At 43.9% G+C, this 23334-nt stretch overlaps 1 protein-coding gene across 1 annotated transcript in view; it reads right to left on the bottom strand.

The window, feature by feature from the left end:
* Positions 1 to 21090, bottom strand: part of PLEKHM3 (pleckstrin homology domain containing M3) — a 71460-nt gene extending 50370 nt beyond the window's left edge. Inside the window, exons 1-2 of the mRNA XM_054381349.1 lie at positions 20484 to 21090; positions 9765 to 10700 (exon numbers count right to left, since the gene is read on the bottom strand). Of these exons, the coding sequence (XP_054237324.1) occupies positions 9765 to 10700; positions 20484 to 21087 (1540 nt within the window). The 5' untranslated portion in view covers positions 21088 to 21090. The remainder of the gene's footprint in view (positions 1 to 9764; positions 10701 to 20483) is intronic.
* Positions 21091 to 23334: the final 2244 nt, after the last annotated feature.

Below are 23334 nucleotides of genomic sequence, written 5' to 3'. Positions count from 1 at the left end.
TTAATCTTTTAGCAAGAAAATATTGGAGTGGCTCCACAGGGAAACAGAGAAAGTAGAAGACCAAACTAGAATTAAGTACACAACTGTTTTCCTTATTCAGTAAAGTTCCTTGCTCAGTATCAGCAACTCCTTCACAACTGCGTACCACAATTAAATCTGTGACAGGTTAGCTGAGAAGCTAATTCATTTAGAAGCAACATGCATTATGAAGAAAAGAAAATGACCCAAAGACTTCAAAAGCTTTTAGCTTGATAAAGCCATAAAGTAGACTAAGCAGAAGGAGCAAAGCAACAAATTTTCAGTGTTACATCAGACATGCAATCTTGCTCTAGCTGCTCAGCACAAACAGAAAAAGGTGAGAATTACTTCAGTTTTTGGCCTTGAATTTCTCTGCACCTATTCCAATTCATTTCGCCATGGGAAAAACTCAAACTCACAAGGAGGACACACTAACAAGCTCAGGTTGCCCTCACACTTGCCCAGGTTTGAATCTGCATTACACACAATCCTTTTCCCAGTATTACTTGTTTTTCAAAGCAATTATCTTTCTAAAGAAATAATAACAAACTCATAAATCTCCAATCAAAGTGTGGCACTTTACTCACCTTGCCTACTTTTTTTGAGCTTCTTATGGCCTTAAAAAAAAAAACAATAACAACAAAACCTTAACAGAGTAATGGCAGAAATTATTTCCTGTTGAAGCCATGTGGATTTGACCCTCTCCAGTTATCTAAGCACCATACAAATCTCACATTATTTCTGTCAGCAATGTACAGATCACAGTTTAATTTTAATCTAGATCAGGTCCTCGAGAAATAAAGAACGGTTCACTAGTCCCCAACTCCCAGGCTCATTTTTGGTTTCCCAGACTCCAAAGGATGGGTCAGCTGTTCCAAATCAATGAAAACTTTGACTATTAGCTGGAGCTTAGAGCTAAGACCTAAATTAACAGCCTTCCCATTTTAATTAGTGCCATTTGAAGATATAATTCATAACCCTGTCTTTCCTGTCTCAAACAATCCAGATAAGCTAACTTAGCTACCCAGTCTAGGCTTGCTGGCTATGGGCTCAAGCCTGCGCTGGCCAGATAGGCTACTCTACAGGGTGACCCAGCCTGCTCTCCTAGTGATGTCTCACAGGCACACTGTCACAGAGCATCTCTCCAAGGCAGTTCAGATGAACCGTCCCCTAGACACCCAGGCTTTCTTCCAATCAGTGAAGACTGCATCAGTGCACACATCCAAAATTTGCACTGCTAGTGGCAGGTGAAGTAAACAACAGCCTTTACATCAGTCAAGCTGAATACACAAAGCTGTGACTCTCTTCAAGATGATGAATAATCAAGATAAAACCCAATCACTGGTGGAAACAAGCCAGGTGATAGGACATGTATGTGCATATGCAACACCTGGTGTGTTTGTATTACACTTATCCTTTGTAGAAGACAGCACATAAGTGTGCTGCAGGCTCCACAAATAAATTCTGCCTCCCCAATAAAAGTAGTTGTAATTAAGCCTGCAAATGTAAACTGAAAAAACCACAAATATCAAAATGTAAGCTTGCACTTTGCATACATTCATCAAGAAGAACATTTTATCAGTAAATTGGGACCAAAAAATACTAGTTGTATGTCAAATGGTTGCAACTTGCTCGTATTTCCCCACTTTCACCAGAATATAGGCTCTTTAACCCTTAGTGTCAATGCTGAGAAGGGACGAGGTGCCATCCTTCCCAGAGAACTTGCTCTAAGGGAATTATGAGCAGTCATGACGGCACAATTCATGCACTGTGAATTCTTCAATGCATTCTCCTAGTCTGCATTCTCTTACTGCATCCTTTCAACTCCTTTCTCCCCATTCCCAGGACAACATGAAGAAGACCATACACCTCAACCTAATTTGCTATTTTCCCCCCATGCCCTTATAAGCATTATTCTCTGCAGTTTCTGGTGCTTTATTATGACTCTGAAGCACTGCCTGACAGAAGGGAATGGGAGCTCCTGTGGAATGACCTATTAGCAGGACTCAGTAATTAATCAGCTCTTTGGTAAGGGACAGAAACTGAACACACACTCTGGGCCAGCTCTTGAAGTCTGTCAGACAGGCATAAATACAAACTGAGAAGGTAGAACAAGGGCAAAGAGCAGGCCAGCCATTAGCGTGATCACAGCAAATACTGGTGCCAGCATCCTCAGCTGTGGCCAAGTCATGTAGCAAAAAGTGTCTCAAGTCAGTTTTCATTTCTGCTCAGCATTTACTTACAAGGATAAGTTTTGTTTACTTGATACAGCAGTTATTAACACATCTATAAACAATCAGCTCTGTTTCTGTAACTTCTTTTAACATGAGAAACAACTGTGCAGTAAGTGTAGGGTTTTTTCCAACTTTTGCCAATTCTGTTTGGCTGTATTTCTTCTCAGCTGCACTAGCACAGCACTACCTTGGGCACGTGCACTATTCAGATTTACACAGCACAAGCATGTATCAGAGTCTACTTGCTGCAAAAGGCCAGACTTGGAACCTGAAGCCTTTCCACCAGTTGGCCTGTGGTTTGTTCTGTTAAATTCCTTCACATTCCCCCTATCCGATCCACATGTAATCACTCTGCAAATAACACACAGCTTTGGTATGTGACAGAAGGGGAGGTGCCCTGCTAAGATGTACACAAATGCCCTAGTTCTGTGGTAGTGGACCTAAAGCAGCACGTTTCCTTCTGTATTTGTCCCTCAAGGCTGTACACCTGCAAGACACTGTGCTTGACACAGATGCCAAGCAAACACACAGCACATACTGTGGGTTTTTTCCAGAGCAGCACTCAGAGGGCCTCCCTGTGATACTGGCTACTGTGAAACCTCTAAGATTCCCACATCTTTGCTACCTCTTCTCTGTCAAATTTTGTTAAAACAGTCACATAGATTCAACAGCCGTGCTTATAGGGAGCTGTTATAAACTGCAACTGCAGAAAAAGTGTCGTGCAGATGTACCCTGCCTGTGCTGTTCTGTGACTGCGAGGCCTTTATTAGCAAAAGCTGACTTGAGTGACTTAAAAGATGATAGCCCAACAAATATAGCAGTCTCTTGTAATGCAATTCATGAGGAATCACTGAGTTCTCTACAGAAGTGGCATGTGTGTGTACTGAGAGTTTTCAGGTCTTTAAACGCTTCCTTTCATCCAGATATAGCTTTTTCCATCGCAAAAAAGGGGTGAGGTGGACATTTAGACTCCCTGGTTTTTGCATTCTCTTCTTTATGCCAAAAGATTCATCAAAAGTAGTTTCAGACAATAAATGGACCCAAAAAAATCCTCAAGCAACCAAGAGTTCTTTGGGTGCAGTGGAACTGATACCTAATACCCACAAGCCAGGAAAAATAGCAGCATAGCCAAGGACAAACAAGAGCCCATGCTGAGGGTAGAGACATGCTCACATACAATAGACTTCTGCTCATAAAAGTAAAAGAAATAAGCACAAATATTTTATTTGTGATGGGAAAAAAAAGGAAGAAAAAGAGGAAAAAAAGAAAAAAAGAGAAAACATACAGAAAAGCTGCAGAGTCATTCAGAGAGACAGATTAGAGCTTGTGAGATCACCTATCCCCACACAGGCAGCACAGGCACCCTCTAAACCTGCCAGGAGGCCTGTGCAGATTCATCAGCCAAGCCACTTGTATCAGGTGTTCCACCTGCAGGGCTGAGGCAAAGAAGTCAGTAAAACAGCTGAGGATTGTGAAGTGCACATCTGGGTGCAGGACAGACACTGAAATGGCCAAATACTCATCTAAACTACCCTTCTGGGCATCAGCAGGCCAACTCCAAACCAAATCCTGTGAAAGGGAAAATCTCAACTCTGCAAAGGTGCCAGCCCAGTCCCAGGAAGATGAAGGACCTAACTTCTACCACCTTAGACAAAGCTAATAGTTTTCACTGCCATTTTCCCTAATCAAGCCATCTTAAAACTGAAGAGCTCACTTTATCACAGCAGATTAAATGGCTTCTGTGATCATAACTGATAACAGGCTTAATCAACTCAAGCAAGCATAAAAGACACCACGCAGTATCTTCTGATCATTCTCCAAACAAGAGCTGTCACATGGCAAAGCACTGCAGACCAGCCATCTCCTGTTTTGGAACACGTAGGTCTGCTACAAATTAAGGACTCCTTGTTGCACAAATTAAAGTCATCCTTGTCTGTAAACCTTCCCCCCACTTCTCCCAACAAGTCAGTGGCCTTGCTTAAACACAGCGTATTTTCCAAATACTAATATGTTTTTTCATCTCAGTTTTTTTCAGTTTTGGCTAGCAGTACCACTGCTGACAGTGGAAGTCTGAGTTTGGAATCAATAGAAACAGGGCCTGCAACTCACAGACAGGACTGTAAGACTGTAGTCTGAAGTAAAGATACTTAGATAAAACCTTTAGAGAGCAAAACACATTCTCAGGGGATTTTGCAGAGTCTTAAATATAGGGAAGGCAAAAAGCTGCTGGAACAAAGAGATCAATTGAAAGGAAACCAAGCACAAAATACATACAGCACTTAGAGACCACAATCCTAAAAGCCCTGGACAGGTGAGGACAATTGTTACTGGATACTAAAAATGTGACAAGAGTGCAGACAGCCTTCCAAAGGATCTTCTGGTATTTTATTATTGTAGTATGTTTGACAAGAGTTGTCCCCTAGTATTTTTATTTTGGTGGCATGCTGCAAATAGTTGCTGAGTGTGATGACAGTCCACAAAGTATTTGCTAAATTCAGTGAAGCAATACCCATGCTTTTCAACTATCTGGATTTGAGAACTATATGGTTTTTGGAGAAGTTGAACGAAGTCAATATTGCACCTGGCTAATTTTTCTTCTTTTTTTTTTTTTCTTTCTTTCTTTTTTTTTTTTAATCATGCTTTCTGGCTTGCAAGCTATTAAGTAAATACTAGTTTTTTGCTGGGAGGGAGGGAGGGAGATGGGAGGGAGAGGGAAGAAAGGAACTTCATTTTTACCACAGGAGGGGCTGCTAGAGCAAAGGCTGCACAAACTGGGCATGCTGCACTACTGGACTGTTCTCCCATCCACACACATGATCACAGCATTAGAGACAGAATGACTTCTCGAAAGCCAACAGTTTTCCACCTGCTGCTCAATTTGACAGGGCTGCAAGCTCAGGAAAACACCCTACTGACTAATCTTGGCTTCTCCACACCTAGTGTTTAGGTGAGCCAGCCATGTCAGTGGAGCCCTGTGATGGTTTGAGCTCACACCGACACAAGCCCTAATAACAGTATTTATTCTTCTGGCAAGTGAGGAAACATGAACAAGGCAGGGAGGAAAACACAGAAGGCCCCCCAGAAGAAGAGCAAGGAAAGCCACACAGACAAATAAGAGGTTGTAGAGCACATCTTGCAGAAGGCAGAAATTCCAACAGTCATTATGACTGTGCACAAGCAGCAAAAGTTCCTGGCAGAAACAACCAACTTCTCTGAAAAAAAAAAAAATGTGTTAACAAAGGACAGGGTGAGAAAAATAAAAGGTGAAAAGAAAGAGAGACATCAAAAGAATGCAAAAAGCAGGATGCAAGGGCAGAAGCCATTTGTATTCCCCACCTACTGAAATATGAACACACATGCCAAGGGATTAGCAACAGCGAAGGGCGATCGAGGACCTCTGATTCTTACAGACTTCCAGGAGAAACACCTGGCTTTCCCCAGGAGCCTATAGAAGACCCAACAAGTCAACCACTAGAGTACTTACAACCAGCTTCCACTGTCTGCAAGACGCTGCACTTGCCAAGCATGTTTTGACGGAAGCCATCTCAAATTTGTAACATAAACAGTTTGGGGATTTCTCTTGAATGCAGGTGAAATGAAGACATAAAAATAACAACACACACTGCCACCAGGCCATGCTAACATATTTTATGTCTCCCACTTTCCCACATATTAAAGAACAAATCATAAAACTTTGTATTTACCAGCCTGGAATAGCAAATAATTCTCACTTAATATCCATCTGAAGACAAGTGGTAGGTCCCTCCAAAGACTCACCAGAGCAGATTGATAGTCTCAAATGCCACTCTTGCTCAGAGCCCCCTCTACTTCCCAGGGGAACACTGCTACACCCCAGCAACCGGGCAAGATCAAGCTCCACCACAGAAGGTGCAAAGGACAGAGGAGGCTGCCATTCCAGCGCCAGCAGTTTCTAGTTAACCCCATGTTCTAAAATGTGTTGCTGTTCCAAGCCAAAAATGTAAATAATGGTAGCAAAGGTAAAATTAACTATAAAAACCATGCTGCTCCACTGGTAAGATAAGGACAAATGTGAGGAAAAGGTTTTTTCAAACTGCCCTTCTGACTCCAGCATATCAACAGTTTGTCCCCCTGCCCCATGACTACGTCTGACCTGGCCTGTATCACAAGCTGAAAAAAGCTGGTTGGATTCAGAGATAAACTTGTCAGTAGCAGGCACAGACATTCACATTCTCCTCTACCTGCTTGTGAGTGTCAGCTGTTTGTCTGGGAGCAGCCCCTTGAAAAGCTTTTACTGAGGGAGGGAAGTAAATGGGGATGCAAAGGGCATTTCAAACAGAAAAAAAATCTGTGGGGAGGGGAACCCCACAAAGACTGCAAAGAGAAAAAGTAAAAAAACAACCCTGTCCCCATCAGGTCCTCCCAACAACCTTCTTTATCAGAGGTTCATTGTCAATCAATTAGCAGAGGCAGCAGGGGTCTGTAGGAAGGGGGGGTAGCTAGAGAGACAATGGTCTGCCCTGTTGTATTACTATTTAATCACTTTTCCTAAATAAATAAAGCAGCCCTGAGGTGCTGTCATGTCAAGGGAATTTATAACAAAAAAAAAAAAACTTCATTTTTCGTTGGTCATTACTTTTCCTTCCCTCCTACCCCTGTAGGAGTAGAGAGGGTTATTACTGTAGCCTTAAGTTCCATCTTTGTGTTGCTTGCCTTTGATTCCCACTCGGACCTTGCCACTTTCTGGCACTAATTTGTCAAGCCGAACAAAGGAGGGATTTGTACCTCCTGTAAGGTCTCAATTAGGAAAGGCTTCTGCTGTATTATGTGCCATTGGGACAGGACACAAAGACGGTAATTACAGGAATTTGCACTAAATGGCTGAAGAATTCACAGCAGAACTTTTCTCCCCCCACCCCCCTTCATCCTTTTCCAAGCTCACCCCTCCCACCAGCCCTGGGGAAAACTGCTCTCAATGCCCGCAAGCTGTAATTACCAGCAGCAGGCCCCTCAGCTTACACAGCAGCCCATGCCGGGGAGCAGCAAACTGCCTGCAGGGAGCGAGGGACAAGGGGAGTCCCAGCATGCTGGTGTGCCTCCAAAGTCTCATCAGCACAAACTTTTCTGAGCCAGGCAACTTTCCTCAGCTTCTCCCTGTTATAATTACAATTATTAATTTCTTTGCACCGTGGTAACAGCTACAAGTTTCAGTCGACTCTCCAAGACGTGCTCCAAGGGTCTCAGGCAGACCACTAAGGGTATGCTCCCACAGTAAGTGCTGCCTATCCCCATCCCCCAGTACAGGCAATCCCTGTGGCTGGTTTCTCACAGGACTCTCCACAACTCACTTTTCTCTATAAAAGAGTGTTTGATCAGTTTTGCCAACTAAAAGAAGGCCACAGCAGCACTGGGAATGCTTCCTGAGTATCAGGAGAAAATTCCATGCAACTCTAACACAATCAGAGCATCGTATTTCTGCAGGGAAAACGTAAATAAGTGCAGATGAACTGTCCAGTGTTTGGGAGAAGAAATTCACCCTTTTCACAGAAAAGTCTGCTCCACGCTACATCATGCATGTCTAAAATCTGTTTCACATTGGAGACATCACATAATTGCTATCCCAGGGCCTGCTCCTATTTTTGAGGAAGTCATTGGAAATGCTCACTTGAAATTCTCCTGGATCTCAGTCAGAGGATGAAGCAAAATTACAAATTTTTCCTCTACTGAGCTTTGAATTAAAAGAAGTGAGAGAGAGGAATAAAGTTTTTATGTCACCTGGGGCATTAATATTAAAATGAGGCTGTTAATCCTGCTCTATTCTAGAGTTTCACAAGGCTGTTGGGTAACACACTGGGCTGGATCCACCTTGGTGGTACTTATTTGACCCATTTCCAGAGCCTCCCCACAGTTCTCACAACTATCCTTAAAAGTAAGACATGGCCATTGTCCAAGAGTGTCCATTGTCCAAGAGTGTCCAAGTAATCAAGAATTATCCTAGGACCCAGGCATCATCAGTTTCAGCAGTCACTTAGCACATAATCACTCCCAAGAAAACCTGACACATAGCCAAGAAAGTTTGTGGCGCAGAACAGAAGCCCAAATACTGTGACCAAATCATTAACTGCCAGCCTTTACAACGATCTGGCTACCAGGTGTGCAATGGACTGTGGAGAAGTGAGTAGGAACACCACTTGTGGGTGACTATGAGAGGAGACACACCCAGCTGCACCCACAATCAGGTCTGAGGGTAATCCAGTACTTCTGGGGCTCAGGTTTTCTCTGGACGGGAGTGGGGAAGAGGCAGACCCTCAAAGAAAATCCTCCAGAAAAGCTATTTCTGATATATCTGACAATGTCTAAGGGAGTGTAACTGAAGCCAGACAGAAAGTGTAGTTTAGGCATAAGGTGCCCAAATTTGCTCCACAAAGGATAATGAACTGCATTGACATGGGTCCTTTTTATCCAGTTTGGGAAGGAAATTAAAATAGAATCATGATCTTGCCTAGGACTAGAGTCAGTTCAAATTAACTGAAATTTACAGTTATATGCAGAGCCTTAAGGTGATGTTTTCACCCCTGCCTCAAGGGAAGAACCCAGAAGATAAGCTCATGCCTAAACCTCAGTGCTAGTCAAATGATGTTGTCAAATGATGGTGTTTCAGAGAAGAATATATGCTTTGAGGAGTCTTCCCAGAAAGCCCAGAGCTAAAACTGAGTTCCAAAAATGACCTGGAGGACACACAGTAATAAAAGAAAATAGAAGTGCATGAAGCTGGAAAGTTATATCATGTCCAGAATCAAAGGGATGAGAATTCTGGACACTTCTGATTCTGGAACACCTTTCCAGTGTCCTGAATCAAGGAAACAGTTCAGCCACCTGGTAAGACAGCCCCAGCCTACATAGTGCTCTCTGTGCAGGATCTAATGTTTCAGTGCTGCTCACCAAATGCAGGTGAATCCCTGAATATCCCATAGGCTTTTCATAGAATCAGTCAGGGTTGGAAGGGACCACAAGGATCATCTAGTTCCAACCCCCCTGCCATGGGCAGGGACACCTCACACTAGATCAGGCTGGCCTTAAACACCTCCAGGGATGGGGCCTCAACTACCTCCCTGGACAACCCATTTCAGGCTCTCACCACTCTCATGGTGAAGAACTTCTTCCTCACGTCCAGCCTGAATCTCCCCACTTCCAGCTTTACTCCATTCCCCCTAGTCCTGTCACTACCTGATATCCTAAAAAGTCCCTCCCCAGCTTTCTTGTAGGCCCCTTCAGATACTGGAAGGCCACAATAAGGTCACCTCGGAGCCTTCTCTTCTCCAGACTGAACAGCCCCAACTCTTTCAGTCTGTCCTCACAGGAGAGGTGCTCCAGCCCTCTCCACGTTTTACAGAAGCAAGGAACAGCTAGCACACCAGAGTGTGAGAGGTAGGGAACAGCTAGGTGCTGCTAAAACACATACACGCTCTTCCAAGTGATTTTCTTTACCTGCTGAAAAGAAGTGGGTGCAGATGTTGCAGCCTGGTTGCTTACCTGCACACTTGAAGCTCTGAACTGTGAGCCCTCTCTCTAGAGACAGCGTGGTCAGGATGCTCAGGAAGCTGGTGGTCACAGATTGGCGCTTGCTCTTTCTAAGATCATTTCCAGAGGGCCGATCTCCAGGCTTGTTCCTAAGTGTAACCTGCGGGTTCAGAGTTGAACTTCTAGTAGTATTGGCTGCTGCTCTCAGTGCCTCCATCCACTCCTTGGCCCTCTGACGAGTCTCTGCACGCAGGCGGAGGACATCTTGAGGAAAAATGACCTGAAAGCAAGAGTCACAGCCGTCCTGAGTATCTGTCTGGACTGACAGGCACACATCGACATTGTAGCTCAGCAGAGGATCTTCATCAAGCCTACCCGGATGGAATGCCATAAGATAAGACCTGTTTAAGACAAAAGTAAATGCCTTCCAGTTATTCTGGACAGTTAACCTATAAAGAGTCCCTGATTTGAGAATATTTTGGTAGTCTTTAGTGTTTTCAGTCAAATTCATTGATAAGAAGAGCTCCATGGGCTTCTCTAACAATCCATTGGTTTGAGAAGGGTCGCTGTTGTTTTCGGGCTTTGGCACATTCTCCAGTTTCTCCTGCTGTCTTGTAAAAGCAGGCACAGAGGCACGTACTACTTCCCAGAGTTTCTGTCCCCAGTCCAAAGCCTCCCAAGCGGACTCTGCCTTCAGCTGCAGCTGTGAGTTGTCTGACATGACAGCATCCACAACCTTTGTTTCAATGCAACCAGCAACAGTGACCCTTTGAAAATGCACGAGTGGGTACACGGTGGGAAGAGCCTGGTTGCCACTGCTGTCCAAGTAATACAGGTACAGTTTGTATGGGGAGAGCTCAGCATAACAGGTTTGCCACAAGTTGTCATTGTCTCTTCTAATTTCTAAGTATCCCTTCTTCAGAATATTTGGGAACATTGGCTTGTGTTCTGGAGGAAACAAAATGAGAACATTACCATTAATTCTTTTAAAATAATTGTTTCAAATTTCTGTCTTTCTGGTTTATGCATCTCCCCTGCCCATACACGATACTCCTAGAGGATAGAATCACAGGAATAGCCTTCACCCAATAGGTTACAACTATCAAACACAAGCACTGATTGTACATTTGACCCAATGAGAACACAGCACTTTTTTTCCCCAGAGGTACCAAAACTCCTTACAAAAAGGGGACAGGGAAACAAGAGAGACAGACAAACAAAGCAATTTTCCCAAGATTATCCAGGAGAATAGTCACAGAGCAATAAAACAATGCAAGTCTCTGTGGCAGTTTAGGCTGGGTGCCCCCTGCCACTGCTGCATGAGATACACCTCTGGTGTCCTGGGTGCCCACCCAATAGGGGTGGACACAGGAAACGACGTATTTCTACCCATAAATCCTGTGCCCTATAAGGCCATCTGCAGAGTCATTCTCTTCCTCTTTCTTCCCTCTCTGCTCCCACGGGAGATGTCCTCTCTTATCGGGTAATGCCGGGGGAGTATCTCAGGCCCCTTAGGCCTGGCTAGGCCTATTGCCAGGAGGAGAATGGAGGGGGGGGCAGTCTCAGACCTGGCCAGCCTGAGACTTGCCTAGCAGTGGGAAGGGGGGGAAGGAAGAGCCCTGGGGATTTGGGTAGACCCTCAGGTGGGAGGAGGGAAGGATTGGGAAGCCTTTGGGTGTTATGTAAGGGACTCTGTATGCTTTAGGATGTTCTTTGCCACTATGCTGTGTAGTTTTTCTGTAGTTTCACCAATTGCTTTTCCATTTAAACTCTCCATCACTCTCCAATCCGTTTGCGTGTGTGCTTCTTTTGTCCCTTTCGGGGCAAGAGATGTTCTGGCTGGCCTCAAACCAGCAGAGTCTCCCAGAACCCAGTCTAGAAGAGAACAATATTAGCAAGTAATCTATTGCCAACTAAAATAGGTTTCAACATTGAGAAACACATACAACACCCTGGCACTACACCTGGCACCCAGACTTACCACAACACAAAGAATGGAGAGCTATTCCCAGTTGTGGCAGACCCTTACCACATTTTGGCATGACCCAGAACATTTTGCACAGCTCCATTTACTAGAGAGGAGCTTTGCTGATTTGTGAAAATTAGTCTCAGGACCAGCAGGCATGACCAAAAGAGAAAAGCAAGAGGAAACCATGCATATCAAAGCACCTCAGCATTTCAGGTGCTTTGGAGCAGACCCTTTTACAAACCCAGGCCCAAGGGAAAGTTGAAGGGAATTTTGTTTCTCCCCAGAAAACCAGCTATACACAAGTCACTGAGGGCACCAAATGGACATGAATGTAAAAGAAATTTAATCAAAAATATATCTGGGGTTTAAAAAAGATATCTGTACAAGATTTGTTCCAATCTGATTTGTACCACTTCAGCCACCATTAATACATGCAAGCATTGTATTTTCACCTTGGGCTCGACATATAGCTCTAAGCAATTTTTGTTGGTCCCTGCAAAAACTCAGTGGCATTCACTGTTTTGGCACCTCAAAACAACACAGCCTTAAGGAGCACATTCTTGCTCCCATTGGACTTCTACTTCACCTCTCCAGTAACGGTATCTGTAATGGCCCTTGACTTGCTGAACAGTGACAGAATTAACAGACACAACTGAAGGGGTTTCTGCCTCCAGTTGTCCATCTCCCTTGCACACTGCTATTCCTGAAAGAGAAGCGAGGTAGCCACCTGGGAACAGCTCCTCATCCACTGCCCAGCACAATTAGGTCAAACCAAACTCAATTGACTTTGACACACAGCATTACAAACTGCAGCAATACAGGAGCTGTTTCACTTATGGTTTCTGCCCTCAAGCTTTGAAAGAGTAATAGGGTTAGACAGCTGGAGGCACAAAATACTTTCAGCATTTCAGCTTAACCAGCTACTACTGTTAACAGGCCATGCTGTGACAAGTTTTAAACATGATCACCTCTGAGTATATCTAGGATGTCTTCAGTTCAGAGCTGTGAGAATAGAACCACCTGGGCTTGATGGAGCTTGGAAACAGAGAGGAATCTGTAAGAAGCTATTGCATCCCCATTTGCACTGAGGATAACACGGTTAGGACTGCTGGCAAAGCTGCTCTTGCCACTGGCTAATGGGTGAGACTGTCTAGCCTCCCAGGGGCACAAGGACAGTCAGGGATATGCATATTTGAGGGATTTAGTTACTGTTCAAGGGCCTGCTGATATCAGTTGGTGAGAAAGGAGAACTTGGGCTGTAACCTACAATCTAAAGAGATACTCCTGCCCTTGGCTGAAAACGTTGTAGCTGGTTGTGTTTCACATAGGGGCAGGAGGAGGATTCAGGACAGTAACAGCATAAAAGCTTTGGCTTAGCTTTTCAGTGAAGACCAACTTTAAGGACTTGTAAGGATTAAGCAGACAAGTTTCAGCTGAACTTCATGAACATACATAATAACTGGTTTATATCCTTAAATTTGCCTAGCCAGCTCAGCCTCAGCTTTCCATTGTCACCCTCACACGCATAATGGAGCCGGAATGTAATACCACGTTCAGAGTACTCTACACCTTACCTACAAAAATTTCCTGCTTACAAGACTAAAATCATAACAACAATTAAAAAACTGCTGCTTTGGCATTACGTCTGAAAAGGTGGCAAATAAATCAATATAACTATATCTTGGGTACAAGGAAGCTACTCGAGAGTATTTCAGCTAAATATGAAAACTGAAAGCCCAATTTAAACCTCAAAAAGGTAGAGATAAAGCACACTTTAATAGCCCAAATGGATAGAAACACACACACAAAAAGAGAACCAACTTTATTCACCATACATCTCCATCCATTCATTAGTATTTCTGCACTAACTCCAAAGCCATTAATTTCTTTGAAACCCACACTAATCTCTTTGTAGTGCAGATAATGGGCAGCCATTCTAGAGTCATCTTCCCTTTCTATTAAGCCAGTCAGGGATGCACTGTTTCTGCAGCTCCAACTGCAATCTCTCTCGCTTCCATCAAGTACAGATGACAGTTCAAGCTTCTCCATAATAAGACAACTCGTAACCTTCCCCCAGCCACCCCTCCTTCATGTGCACACAGGTTTGCTGTCTTTTGTTAAGTTAGAGAAAGGCTATCTTTCCTGCCTTTCATAGAGGCACTTCCCTCTCTCTCCTTCAATCACACTCCTTCCCTTCAAGCTCCTGTGAATCAGCTCCACTGGCTCTTGCTCTAACTGGGACAGAAACAGCAGCCAACTTGATTAAAATTCAAATGCCTCATATTGTTTAGGTCAGGGTAATAGATGCTGGCAGAGACAGGTTGAATCCATATGCTACACATACACACACACCTTGCAGCCCTCTGCCCCTTCATCTCCTTGATGCACAGTGTGCCAGATAATACCTTTCCACTCAGAGAGCAAATGCTACCATCTCTCCATCCACCTTCCAAACAAACTGCAGCTCTTTTCCTCCTATAGGACAGGGAGAGTAAATTGCAGAAGAGTGAAAAAAGGGACATAATCACAGTAAATGGCCCACGCCTGAGCCATTTGGAGTTACAATTTCAAGGGAAGAGGGAGAAGAAGACAGAGGGAAACAAAGAGAGACTCAGCAGCTGGGAACAGGGCAGTATCTTCCTCAGTGTCTCTTCTCTCCTTTGGCAACTGCTCACTTGTCTCAGCTAGGAAGTCTGCAGCAAGCATACATGTAACCCTCTCAACTTTTGGGGGCAGTTGTGCATCCAGCACCACAGCAGAGGAGGCCCAAATGTTGTCTCAGCATGTCCATAAGATATATGGTCCTGAACAACTGACTGTATTTGCATCCCTGTTGGTTTGGCAGTAGAACTTGCCTTGTTTTCCACCATAAGCATTTCTAGTGACAGTAATACCAAGTAACTTTGAGAAGACAAGAGAAGCAGAGAAGCCTAGTTCCTGAGAGGCTTGCCATTTGAAGTAGCACTCCTCTCTGAATTCTTTAATGTTTAATAAGAGATAAAGTTACAGAGTTTTCGTTAGTAGTCATCCTCTCTGATTTCCATAGAATTTAGAAGCAATCTCTGAGATCTAAAATGGGGTAGTCACCTGCTTGGTGGGGTTTGCTAGATTAAGGACAAACTGTGCCTTAGCCAGTGTGACTCAGACCCACAATGTCCATTTCTCTTCTACTTAAAACTACAGTCTTCCCATCAATTTTCCCATATGGCTCTGTAGGTATATTTCTTTCAAGCAAGTATTTCTGATTCCACTTGGTCCTGAAACAATGGCCCTGGTATTTACCCACAAATTTCCAGCAGCTGGTTATCTTGGAGTCAAATCTGGCTTCTTCTCCCAGTGCCACCTCTTTTCAAGTGACCACTACAGCATCAGGACTTGTAACTAGGTAGCAGCTTGCATTAATTTATATTAAAAACCACCATATCTCTCCCCATCAGCAGGACATGCACTCTTTTCCATCTTTCTTTAGGCTTAGGGAAAGCAAAACCTGCTTCGAAAACGTTGAAGCTGCAAACTCTTACTTTTAGATTTGTGTATTGCTAGCAAGACTGGCTTAGCTGTTCACCAAAAATAAGCCCTTCACTGAACAAACTGCCTACACAGACGTATAAAGAAATTGAACACATTATTCTTTATGTCTTTCCCTTCAAGTGAGGCATTGTATACATGCCTCTTAGAAACATCTAAGAACCAGCTGAAGCCCACAGGATCCCAGCTGCCCAGCCACTCCATCCAATCTTTTTTGCTCCTCTGTACCAAGTTGAATACTCGCATAGTGTTTGCTGAGCACCAGCACCCTGTGCATACTGACACTGTGCAAAAGAAGCAAGAATACCAAATAAAGATGGATTTGATGATTTTTTTACAAATTTGCTTAATTCGGCTTTAGAAAGAAGGCAGACAGAGTATAAAGTGACTGTCAATGCTATGAAAACAGGGTCAGTTCACATTAGGAGAGTTAGCTGACACCACTAAGGGAATAATAGTGACTAACCTGAAAATTCAGTTGTGAAAGTCATCACAACATCACTGGAAGGAATCAGTACTGCCACAGGAGATGAAAAGTGGCTCTTTAGCTTTACGGAGTGCTGTAACTCCAGAGCAAAAAATCTCCATAGCAAACAACCTTCCCTACAAGAACAGCTTCACTGCTTAACTGTAATCCTCCTGCACTGTGAATTTATTCACTGTATGTCAGCCACTCCTATCGCCTCCCACCACACTCCCCTCTCCAACAGGGCACCCTCCCACAGCCTCCCAGGCAAGGGAGTGCAGTAGGTCAGTTTTCCCTCCTCTCAGCTGACCATCCTAGCCCCTTCCCTTCTGCTGCTCTCTGTTAGCCCCCTGGCCCTTGCAGGTCCAGTGCCCAAATCCAAATAGTGAACTGGAGTGAACCTGCAAGGAACAAGTGCTGCACTCCCTGAATTAGCTGAAGAGGTTAGTGGGAAATTATCACCCAGATAATTTGAAGTCAGGTTCTACAAATTATACTAACACTTGATTTTGGGCAAAGCACCTCACCTCTCTTTGTCCCTACTCACCCTTACTGTGGTGGTGTATCTAACACGTAATCTCTCGGGAGAAGGGGCTGTCTCTTGCTAGATTTGCAGACAGTCATTGGTGCTTAGAGACTCCCGGTATCCAACTCACTTTCTATTTTAAATAACATTTTTGGCCCCTCAGATCTCTACAGTACAGCTACCTGTTTCTTGACTACCTTTTAATGCTGAAAATAAATTTGCCACTACAGGGGAAGTTCTCCAAGTGGCTTGACACCTCTGGGATTATTTCCAAGTAGTTTGAGGGTTTTTATTCTCCAGAGAAGGTGCAGAACTGTTGTTTCCACACACCTGCCTCTCAGATGACAGCAACATCATCTTCTGTACACAGACCTATAATGTTCAGCCATCCCAGTGGCAATTAATGGCCTATTGGTCTGCACTGGCTATGCAGCATCTACATACCACAGACGAAAGACAGTACTACAGGGGCATCTTGCAAAATCTCAAAAGGCAATTAGGCTTCAGAAACCTCCCCAGTAGATGGATGGGACAGGAGATAGGCTTCACCTGGCCAGCACTGGAAGGCTGCATGTCACACTTCGAACATTTGGATCTATGGCCACCTCTACAATAGCCCCAGTACTTGCCACACTTCGCCTTTCCAGCTGTCTTTGCAACTCCTCCCTGAGCAGGAGCAGAGCAGCAATTGATGACGTTTCACCACAAACCTGCTCAGCACACACCTAAATGCTGCACGAGCCAACATCAAAGGCATAGAGCTAGTACCAGCCACCACTACTGCTGCCAAAGGTGAGGGTATCTGGCAAACTAAGGAAGTGACATAAAGTCTGTGTGGTTGCTAGAATAAGAGAATGCAGCACTGTAAAATGACTCCTCAGAACTCAAGGATCACCCCCAGTCCTCATATTGTGAATTAGTGGTGTGTTGCTCATGAACACATATTTAGATGGTCTTACCTCTACAAAAAAACACTAGGAAAGTATGTAATACATACAAGAGCAATATAAAGAGGGGCCCAAGCCTTGCTTGAAACATGCCCTGTATAACTGAGTGCAAGATCAAAAGTGTCCCAAATGATGGCTAGGCTTCCAGACAGATAAAAACATGTGAAGAGAATGGAGAGGGGTGGGGAAGAAAAGGCATTTTTAAAACCAGTTAATTTAAAGAAGGAGGTGAAATCCTGGCCTCAGACACAGAAAAATTTGGGCCTGTTGGGAAGTTTTAAGGCAGTTATCTTTCTCTGACATGTCTGTTTTGCCAGGACACAGTGCTGCAAACACCCCATAGGCTCAGCTTCCTGACAAAGTGTAGTGCAAAATCAATGAGGTTGACGATCTCCACAGCTGCTTGCTGGAAGGGGGCACAAGGTGCCAGCCTTTTGCAGTTAGGAGAGTTTGTCAGTGTGCAGGTGCTCAGCACAATGACAGCTCTAGAGTTCCCCAAGCTCACACGCATGGCAGGCAAAGAAAACAGCTACCAAGGAAAAGTACTGCAGCACTCACATTCTGGGGAGTGGCTGTGTCTGAATGAAAACATGCACATGATTATCAAAGATAACTGCTCACACACTGTGTTTTAATCATCTAAGCAAGCTTTTGCTGGATACCACAGAAGCAGCATTCTCCCTTTGTTTGCCAGGCCACATGCTCAGAAATACAAAAGCTTGCCTTGGATTTGCTTACAACTTCTGTCTCAGCTAGCTCCATGTACTGCTGCTCCCCAACACAGTGCTGATTTCTAGCACACAGGCGATTTTGCCAGCATGCCTAGACTCTGCCCTGAAAGGCACAGCTTCTTTACAGATCCTTTTCTTTCACAGCACAGGGAAGGATCCTGTTTCATTTTATTTGTATTACAAACAAGCAAGCAGCAAGAAGAGATAAGCTCATAGTAATAAATACACTATGAAAATAAGGACAAAAAACTGTGAAGAGTTGATCTCTGCAGCAAGTAAACAGCCTAGGAGGACTGGGAGACCTCTGCAGGCTCCACCAGGAAGTCCTTCACTGGGGACTGACAGGCATGGCTGAACTTGCTCTCAGTGTCCCAGTATGTGTTCATTTAATCTGTATTAAAGCCCTGTAAAGGGATGCCTCCACGGGCTGTGGTAATGTTAACCCCTTCAACCACTCCATCAGCTTTTAGCCAACCTTAACATCTATTTTTTGGTGTTTTGTGGAAAATAATGACCCATCCCAGATACACATATCTGCAACACCTACTGTTCTGCTTTTCTCATTTCAGCTCCAGTGTCTCTGGATAAGCAAGGTCAGCTTCCAGAGGGTTGATGCATCTCCCCCTGGGGTTTGTTGTGTCTACGCAAAGTGGAACAGTTGAACTGGAAGCCACAGTTGAAGGAGGACAATACTGAAGACAACCTCACGTCTGAAAGCACAGATGCTCACTGAGGAGAGGGAGAGACCATGGTATGCAGCCCCTGACTTGGAAGCAATGGCATCCCAGCACTGCAGTTCCTAACAAAATTTCCTTGGTTGCCTGAAAGGGAACAAAAACCTACACCATTTCCATTTTTTGTTCTGCTTCTTTTCATGAACATCTGCATCACACTGTCTTGCAGCTGTGTGTAAGAGAGAGGGGAATGTAATTTGCTTCACCCTAGCCAGAGGTGCAATGCATTAGGGTACACCCCCATGACAGAAGGGAGATTGGTTTGGCCTCTGACTCTGCTGCTCAGCAGCAGCTGGTCTGGTGACTTGCTTCTTGCAGGCTGGGGAAACCCATGGAGTAAGTCCATGAACAGGTCTTAAACACAGAATGGCTTAGGTATTTCTTACTATAAACAGTGTAAGTAACAGAAGTCCCTTTTCTGAGAGCTGTGTGGGGAAATTGAGACAAAAACATTACACTTAAATCATGCCCTGGCCAAACCAGGACATAAATTGACCTCTAATATGTATATATTAATGATGGTTCTGTAGGCAGATACAGGTGTTGAGAGTTAAGTTAAACCCATGAGATGCCAAGGATACAGCTGATGAAAACTGAGAGTTCTATCTCTAGGCTTCTAGGTGTGCTCCCGTTCTGCACCCCTTCCACGGAAAGGACCCAACAAAGACCTCACTCTATAGGAAGCAATATACCTGCCTAAGCAAAGTAACAGCAGCTATACTTGCCTTTGTCAACCAAGAGCATCCTTCTTTGGGATACAGCATCTATATCACAGCATAACACAATAACCTCATACATAATACCTATATATTATATATAGATAGATTTATATATGCATGCATCCACAAATATTTAGGCATCTGCTTTTCAGGCTCCAAAATACCTGACTCACTTGGAAAACCCAACCCCAAAGGCATGTTTTAACCCTAAACAGGCTACCTATTCATAACTGGAGCTACCCTACCACATGCACTCTCTCATACCCTTTTGATTTCTAAATTCTTTTGTTAAATTAAGAAAAGATTATAAATAACTGCTTTGCTTTTCCATAAGTGCCCCGTCCACTTCTGGCACCTGCAAAATAAATCATAGAGATGGAGACACTGGGTCATCAGTTACAAAGCCCTGAACACAACCTCTTCCAGTGCAGTGCTTGAGACAGGAAAAGCATCACTTGCTGAAACATCACTTCAGACGGCTCACTGCAGACACCTGCCTCAATCAGATTAACAAGACTTTCTGTACCCCATACAAAGCTGGCAGAGATGCCTTAATATTGACAAGTATAAACTGCATGCTTGGGTTTTTGGGTTAATTGTTTATGGACTGAATAGTCATCATTTCCTAAAGAAACAGCAGAGATTTCAGGTCTCATAGGGAAGCTTTGTATGCCCTCTTTTTAATGGCTGCTTTTTAACTTGTATGAAAACCTCCTGTTTGGATTTGCCATTCTCCTAAAAGCTTTAGCATTCAAAGTTTAGTTTAGGAAAATCAGGTAAGGAAATTATCAAAAATACATAAATTATTTTTTACCTATGTCAAACTGAACAAAACAGAAGAAAAAATGTAAAACAAGCTTAGTTTTTTCAAAGCATGAAAGGAACAGAAGTCAGGATTGGTTTAAAAACAGATCTTTAGACAGGCAAACAGAGCTGTATCAAAGACAACAAAGCCATGATGATTTCTATCCTCTTAAGACCTACTTCATAGTTGGATTTTTTGGGTTTTGGGTTTTGGTGTGTTTCTTTTTTTTTTTTTTTTTTCCAAAAGATGCCACTTCTCTTTCAAGATAAATATTAAAACCAGAAATAATAAAGCAGTAGCACAAACCTGTGTTTCCTTGGATGTCCTTTCCCTTGGTTAATGCCAGGTAAGAGAGTAGAGCACAGTTATTGTCCTGACCAGGCGCAGGTGGCTGCTGCAGGTAGGTGCCTGTGAAGACCACTCCCCAGTTCACATGGCTGATATCAGAGCGTGATCTGTGGTGTCCTGGCTTGAATGTGGAGGCTTCATCGTTCTGCACCAGGATGTCGTTCACTGAGCGAGGCCTGTCTCTTCTCCGCTGGCAGATATTGAAGATGTTAAAAGCTGCTGTCTCCCCTTCCCCTGCCCAACCAAGGCTGTCAGCAGCTGTTCCCCTCTGCATCACGTGCTGGTCTTTGGCAGGGAATGCTGTCTGAGCTTTGGTTTCCAATAGGCCATTTTTGCAATGATCCCAGAGGAAGCTACTTTTGGCTAAGGAGGTGACGTTCCTCAAATTCCTACTCTCTGTTATCTGATCAAATACCTCATGCCCAACCAGTTCAGGGACCTCCTGTACACCATACACCTCAGAGGGCTGCACAATCTTTTCAAGCTTAGTATCAAAACTATTGAAAAACTCTTCAGTCACCTCCAAGGCAGGGCTAATGTCATCAACCTCAAGAGCCTCCATATCCTGTGCTGCTGGTGAGCCTGAGGCGTCACAATGCATTAAGATACCACCATTAATATCCAGAGAAAGAGCAGCTTTGCACGTGTCCTTGGCACATGATTAACTTGAGGTGGTGGAGCAAATACATTCACCAACCACAATCCTAAGTGGTAGAAAGGAACCAAATCAACTTGTCTTCAGATGGGAAACTTAACATCCATTCAAGTGGGCTACAGTCGCTCTATGAAATAAGCTCACAGTGATGGAGAGTACCTGTAAAGCAAAGCAAAACATCAAGTCAGTAATAAAAGGGCCTTTCCCTAGATAAATACGTTTAATTAAATCAGCCCTCTCACAGTCACATTCCCCTTGAGCTTACTTTCTTCTTAATCTGACACTGATGTTAGTGTGCATGAGGAACCCATTTGAGGTTTCTGTTGTTCACAGTCTGTGACTCTGTGTATTATCCCTTCTTGTACTGGAAACTGCAGAGAGCAGGATAAAGGTAAAGCAAAGTGATGCTATTTATTATCCAAGCTTTAGAAAGCAGCACTGAGAGGTGGTACTGACCAGCATCAAATGCCTAAGGAATAACCTAGGGAATGCTTAGCACAGGTTTCCATGGGGCTGTAAGAAAAAGCTGAGAAACAAAGGGTTAGAAAAATAGGTCAACCAACCTGAAATAGTTTACATTTTTATCCCAGATTGCTTGCACTCCACATTTTTGCAAACCAACATGAGTTTCACAGCAGCTACTTTGCCTACTTCTCTGCATAAACAGTACCATGGTATTTACTCAATAAATCAGTGTTGCAGAGTGCTGCACATAGAGTTTCTCTCTAGAATATCACCAGGAACCTATGTGAAACCACGTGACAACCTAAGCCCCAGAATGATAATACATCCTAGCAGCAAAACAAATTATACCATATCCTGCACCAGCACAAATCTGCAGATCTTTACATCCAAGCTGTTGAGTCACTGGGCCAAAAATCACAATAGCAAAGGGTTTTAAGGCTAGAACTATTTAAGAGCTTTACTGACCCACCTGCACTCACACCTGTGAGGAGGCAGAGGGGTTTCTACACCTTGTAGTGCAATAAGGTGGTGACTCGTGGCTGACTTTTGTCACACTGAGTCTGCTGCCTTCTGATCTCTCCCTCTTGAAGCTCCATTCCTAATGCCCCATGCTTGAGGGGAGTGCATGGCAGGTATGTCTAAATTGGGGAAATCGGTCAAATGCATGCAAGCTCTTGGGAGCTGGAGATGGGATTTATGCTAGGGGGCGAACAGCTCTCACAGCTGCTGGGAGAAACTACAGTTAGAGCCTGTACACACAGCCCAAAGTCAGAGACCATATCAAGTCCTAGAAGCAGCAGAGCTACATTAGTTCAGAACTCTGCCTAGAGTCCTTAACAGAACTAATTAGCCTGGGTAGGGCTGATAATTAGCAGCTCATTAGCTTGTGAATGATGCTGAAGTGCTACCAGGATCCATGAAGATTTACACTTATTAGGAAAAAACATCTATTAACCATCTATTAACTTCTATTTAAGTTTCTCTTTTTTTAATCCAGAAGAGTCTACTTGCCTAGCTTCTATCAGCAAAGTCGTTTAAATAGGCACACTTTCCTATAGCAAGCCAGAGGGAGAAAGGAGGCCAGTAGCACCCTAAGAAAGGGGCACAGAATCCTGTAGCACAAACCAACTTCTGCCATCACCTGCTGGCTTCCTCCGATCCCTGCTTCACTTGTGGCCAACTGTGACATAGTTGTGTTCAGAGGCAGCAGCTCACCTTCCTCCTAACAGATCAACAGTTCAGACCACGATCTCTGCCAACACACTCCAAGAAAATAACTTTCAAACCCAATAAATAATCACATATGTAACTTGGGAAGCTTCAAGCCTTTACATTGAGATCTTTCTCCCCTTATCTCTTTGAAAGGGTTCACTTCACTAGCCTCATAGTGAACCAGGACTAGGATTGGCTTCAGTAAGTAAACATGACATGAGATGCTGAAGGCAGAGCCAGAAATTGAAACAGAGAGCTGAACAAAACAGATCTGGAATAGAGTAATTTCAAACAATAATAGTATGAGAACGGTCTCTTTGTAAAGCTATACAACTGTGGCAGTTGACAGCGATGGGAAATAAAGTCACCCTAAGCACATCTGCATTGTCAGCTTCATGCAGCATGGAGTTCAATCCTGCTAGCAACTGCAGAACTGTGTGGTGCTCCCTGGCACTTTAGAGCTTGGAAGCTCCAGGA

The sequence above is a fragment of the Indicator indicator genome, chromosome 5 (assembly GCF_027791375.1).
Source record: "Indicator indicator isolate 239-I01 chromosome 5, UM_Iind_1.1, whole genome shotgun sequence".
NCBI lineage: Eukaryota > Metazoa > Chordata > Aves > Piciformes > Indicatoridae > Indicator > Indicator indicator.
Note: the sequence above shows the minus strand (reverse complement) of the source record. Positions and strands in the feature narration are given on the sequence as shown.